Raw genomic sequence first — 5317 nt, 5'->3', positions numbered from 1 at the left:
TTGATTGTTTTATCTGTTTTGTTTTCTTTGGTTTGTTTGTTTTATTTGTTTTGCTAATTCTTTTGGGTTGGTTTTTGTTTTCCTTTTACCTTTTTCTGTTTTTTTGGTTTTCTTTTTCCGGCTTTTTGTTTTTTCTTTTTTTATTTTTGTCTTCTTTTTTAGTTTGGGTTTTGTCTTGTTTTAAATCTTTTATCTCTTCTGTTTTCTTTTTTTGTTTTTCCTCCTTTGATTTATTTTCTGATTTTTTGATTTTCTATTTTGTGTTCTTTTATTTTTATTTTTTGGTATTCTGGCTTTCCGTTTTTGGTCGTCTGGGATCTTTTGAAATATCTTTTTTTTATTTTCTTATTTTCTTTTTTATTGTTTTGTTTTTTGTTTATTCTATTTTTCTATTTTTCTTCTTTTTATCTGTTGTTTTCGTTTAAACATTTTTTCTTTTCATTTCTTTTTATTTTTCAAATTTTTTATTTTCCAAATTTTCCCTTTTCGGAGCTTCTTCTCACTTCCCAAACTTCTTGTATTCCCCAAGCCTTTTATTATTTATTTATCTATTTATTTATTTTATTTATTTATTTATTCATTTGTTCATCTATTTATTTATTTATTTATTTATTTATTTATTTATTTATTTATTCTTATTTATTACTATTTTTTATTTATTTAATTTTTAATTTCTTTTTTTAATTTTTTTTTCATTTTTTTGGACCCAAGTGGCTCAGCGTCTGCATCTCCAGCTGTCCGCTTTTGTGTCTTCATCTTTTTATTTTATTTTATTTTATTTTATTTTATTTTATTTTTAATTTAATTACTTTAATTTAATTTAATTTATTTAATTTAATTTAATTTCTGTTTTGAATGCAGATGCTGAACTCCACAGGACCCTTTCGGCCGTAAGCCACGAATACTTCAGAAACTGGACTGGGGCCAGAATTGCTGTCAGGTCTGCTGCTGCTGCTGCTTCTGCTGCTGCTGCTGTTGCTGCTGCTGCTGTTGCTGCTGCTGCTGATGATGATGCTGTCAACATTGCTGCTGCTGGTGATGTTGGCGAGGGTGTTGCTATAAATATCGCTGCTGCTGCAGTCGCCTTTGCTGCTGCTGCTGCTTGCAGCATCGCTGCTTCTGCTGCTGTTGTTGCTGCTGCTGCTGCTGCTTTTGCTGCTGCGGTGCCTATGGCAGAAGCAGCAGTCGTTGTTGCTGCTGGAGGAGCGGCTGCGGCCGTGCTGCTTGCGTCATGCGCGCTGCTGCTGCAGCAGCAGCAGCTGCTGCTGCAGCGACCGCTCCCAGCTGCTGCTGCTGCTGCTGCTGCTGCTGCTGCTGCTGCTGCAGGGATCGCTTTCAGCTGCTGCTGACGGGGGGGCTCACGAAGCTGCGGGAGTCTCTTTTTACTGCGGAGTTGCTGGCAGCAGGAGAGCGGCTGCTGCGGGGTGTGGGGTATCTGCAGCAAAGGGTTTTCCGCGAAGAAGAGCGAAACCCTAAACCCCTTTTTAGGGTTTACTACGACGACGTCTTCGAACTCTACGACCCAGTTCTTCACTGGAAAGCCGCGGAAATCTTCAGAGCGTGAGATGCAATTCTTTTATTTTGTTTTTTATTCTTTTTTCTTTTTCATTTTCTTCTATTTTAATTTTATTTTCTATTTATTTTTGGTTCTTTTTGTCTTTTCTTTTCCTTTTTTGATTTGGTTGTTTGGATTCCTTTTTGTTTTTCCTTTTTATTTCAATTTTTGAGTTCCTTTTTGTTTTTTTATTTCTCCCTATTTTAACCTTTAAAATTCTTTTTTTTCTTTTTCCGTTTTGTTTTAATTGTTTCAATTCCTTTTATTTCCTTTTTCTTCCCTATTTTAATTTTTAAATTCTTTATGTTTTCCTTTTCACTTTCGTTTTTTAAATCTGGTTTTTTCCACTCTTTGATACGTTTTCGTGATTTCCTTTTTTTTCTCTTTTAATTCTTTTTTTCTTTTTATTTCACTTTTTGAAATCTTTCTTTTCTTCTTTTGTCTTTTTTTGTTTTTTATTCTACTTTTTAAAATATTTTTCCTTTTTAAATCTTTTTTCCCTTTTTATTCCTTTTATCCCCTTTGTCTTTTTTTGCTTCCTTTTAAACTTTCTGAAAACACTTTTTTCTTTTTATTCTTTTTTGTCTCTTTGTCGATTTTTTTTTCTCTTTTCTGAATCTTCTGCATTTTATTTTTTCTTTTTTGTCCCTTTCTGCTACTTCTTTACTCCTTATTTCTTTTCTATTTCTTTTTTCGTTTTTCTTTTTTCTTTTTCTTCCTTCTTTTTCCTTTTCTTTTCCTTTTTTCTCCTTTTTGTCTCTCTTTGTTTCTTTTACTCTCTTTTGCCTTTCCTTGCCTTTCTTTTCTTTTTCTTTTTTGTTTCTTTTTGTCCCTCTCTGTTCCTTTTTTGTTGCTTTTTGTCCCCTTTTTTGGAAATATTTTCGGCTTTTTTTGTCTCTTCTTTGTTTCTTTTTCGATTCTTTTTTATGTCTCTCTTTTGTTCTTTTCTTCTTCCTTTTTGTGTCTCTCTTCTCTTCTTTTTTGCCATTCTGTTTTATTTCTTTTTGTCCCTTTTTAACCCTTTTTGGGTCTCCTTTGCCGCTCTTTTGGCTCTCCCTTGTGTCTCTTTTTGTGCCTCTTTTCGCATCTCTCTTTATGTCTCTTTTATCCTTTTCTCTTTCTTTTTGTTTCCTTTTGTGTCTCTCTTTATCTCCTTTTGTGTCTCCTTTTGCGTTTCTCTTTATGCCTCTTTTTGTCCCTTTTTGTCCCCGTTTATGTCTCTTTTTGTGTCCCTTTTTGCTTTTTGTCTCTTTTCGTGTCTGTTTTTCTGTCCCTTTTGTCCCTTTTTATGTCTCTTTTTGTGTCTCCTTTTGTGTCTCTCTTTGCCTTTCTTTTAATTCATTTTGGATCTTCGCCCCTCTTTTGTCGTTCTTCTGGGTCTCTTTTGTGTCTCTTTTTATTCCCTTTTTTGTTTTTTTTGTTTTCTTTTTAATCTCCTTTTTGTCCCTTTTTCGGCTTTCCTTTTTATTTCTTTTGGCCCTTTTTCGCCCCTTTTTGGGTCTCCTTTGGCTTTCCTTTTTGTCTTTTTTTAATTTCTTTTTTCGTTCTTTTTTCTTTCTTTTTCCTTTCTCTTTTCCTTCATTTTTGTCTTTCTTTCTGTCCCTTTTTGTTCTTTTTGTCTCCTTTTTGTCCTTTTTCTAGCTCTCTTCTTTTTCACTTTTGTGTCTCTTCTTATCTTCCTTTTTTCTTTTTTTTATTCTTTTTTTCCCCCTTTTTTGTCCCTTTTTTGTCTCCATTTTGTATCCCCTTTATCTCCTTTTATGTCTTTTTAATCTTTTGTTAAATATGCTTTAAAGTCCCTTTTTTAATCCCTTTTTTAATCCCTTTTTTATAACTCTTTTTAATATATTTTCAATCCTTTTAATATCTTTTTAATATCTTTTTAGTATCTTTTTAGTATCTTTTAAAAATCTTTTTTATATTTTTTTAATATCCTTTTAATCTCTTTTTAATCTCCTTCTAATCTCATTATAATCTCTTTTTAATATCTTTTTAATATCTTTCTAATCTCTTTCTAATCTCTATTTAATCTCTTTTAATCTCTTTCTACTCTTTTTACCTCTTCTTAATCTCTTTTTATTACGTTTTAATCTCTTTTTTATCTATCCTTTTAATCCCTTTTGAATATCTTTTTAATATTTTTTTTGTTTTTTTATTTCTAAATGTTTTCAGTTCTTCCTAAATTTGTCTACACTATTTCCTCCTCCCCCACGCTGTAGCACCTGCCTCCTTCCCGCTGCTGCTGCTGCTGCTGCTACTGCTGCTACTGCTGCTACTGCTGCTGCTACTGCTGCTGCTGCTGCTGCTGCTTCTACTGCTGCTTCTACTGCTGCTGCTACTGCTGCTACCGCTGCTGCTGCTACCGCTGCTGCTGCTGCTGCCACTGCTGCTGCTGCTGCTGCTGCAGCTGCCGCGTGATGCTGGGCGAAGGGCCCTTTCTGGAAGGGCTGAAGCTTTTTTCGAAGAGACACGAAGGAGGTGTAGTGACACTCCAGGACTTCAAACAGGCCCTCGAAGACGCCACGGCCACAGACCTCACCCACTTCGCCCGCTGGTTCACCCAGGCAAGCAGCAGCAGCAGCAGCAGCAGCAGCAGCAGCAGCAGCAGCAGCAGCAGCAGGAGCAGGAGCAGGAGCAGGAGTTGTAGGAGTAGTAGCAGCAGCAGCAATAGTGGTAAAGTAGTGGGAGTAGAGTAGTAGTAGGGGTAGTAGCACTGGTACTAGTAGCAGCAGCAGCAGCAGCAGCAGTGAAGTGGCTGCAGCTGCAGCAGCAGCAGTAGCAGCAGCAGCGGCGGGAACAGTGTGTGTTGGCTTCTCATTCAATGGCGCAACTTCCTATTTGTCTCTTCTTTAGCCACCGAAAAAGGCCCAAAGTCTCATTTTTTCGCTCTTTCCGCCGCCGCTTCTGCTGCTGCTGCTGCTGCTGCTGCTGCTGCTGCTGCTGCAGGGGGGAATCCCGGAAGTGCGCGTGGAGAAGGCGGCCTACGACGCAGCTTCGAAGGTCTTTTCCTTCACTCTGAGCCAAACCCTTCCGCAGCAGCAAACTCCAACTTTGCCTTTTTTGATTCCTCTCCAGATTGGCCTTCTCGGCGAACTCTCCAAAAAGGACATTTTAAACCCCCCCACACAAGTCCGCAGCCGTAGCTAGCTGGCTAGCTAGCTAGCTAGCTAGCTAGCTAGCTAGCTAGCTAGCTAGCTGGCCCCTTCTCTGTCTCGAGCTAGCTGTGGCTGCTAGCTAGCCAGCTAGCCAGCTAGCTAGTCAAATACCCACCTGGCTAGCCAGCTAGCCATGCAGCTAGCCATGCAGCTAACCATCCAGCTAGCCAGCTAGCCAGCCAGTTCACCATCCACCTGACCAGCCATCCACCCATCCCCCCATCTCCCCCACCATCCATCCATCCAGCCAGCTAGCCAGCTAGCCAGCTAGCCATCCAGCTAGCCACCCAGCTAGCCATCCACCCATCCACCCGCCCACCAGTCAATCCACCCATCCACCCAGCCATCCACCCCGCTATGGCCCCAGCTAGCTAGCTAGCTAGCTAGCCAGCTAGCCGGCTAGCTAGCTAGCTAGCTAGCCCCCTAGCTAGCTAGCTACCCCCCCAGCTAGCTAGCCAGCTAGCTAGCTAGCTATCCCCCAGCTAGCTAGCTAGCTAGCCCCCTAGCTAGCGAGCTAGCCAGCTAGCTAGCTAGCTAGCTAGCTGGGCGTGTGCGCGCAGGTGGTGCTGCTGGGCCGGGAGGTGGAGTCCTTCAGCATAGCGGGGGT

General features: G+C 39.7%; 1 protein-coding gene across 1 annotated transcript; it reads left to right on the top strand.

The window, feature by feature from the left end:
* Positions 1-3972: 3972 nt before the first annotated feature.
* ETH_00017485 (uncharacterized protein) lies at positions 3973-4702 on the top strand (the record flags this gene model as incomplete). The annotated part of the gene is made up of 2 exons (XM_013380264.1): positions 3973-4236; positions 4502-4702. 2 exons carry the CDS (start codon positions 3973-3975, stop codon positions 4700-4702), a joined length of 465 nt encoding a protein of 154 aa, XP_013235718.1.
* Between the last annotated feature and the right edge of the window lie 615 nt (positions 4703-5317).

Source organism: Eimeria tenella, genomic scaffold, assembly GCF_000499545.2.
Source record: "Eimeria tenella Houghton genomic scaffold, Eth_scaff471, whole genome shotgun sequence".
NCBI lineage: Eukaryota > Apicomplexa > Conoidasida > Eucoccidiorida > Eimeriidae > Eimeria > Eimeria tenella.
This window is presented reverse-complemented; position numbering and strand designations above follow the sequence as displayed.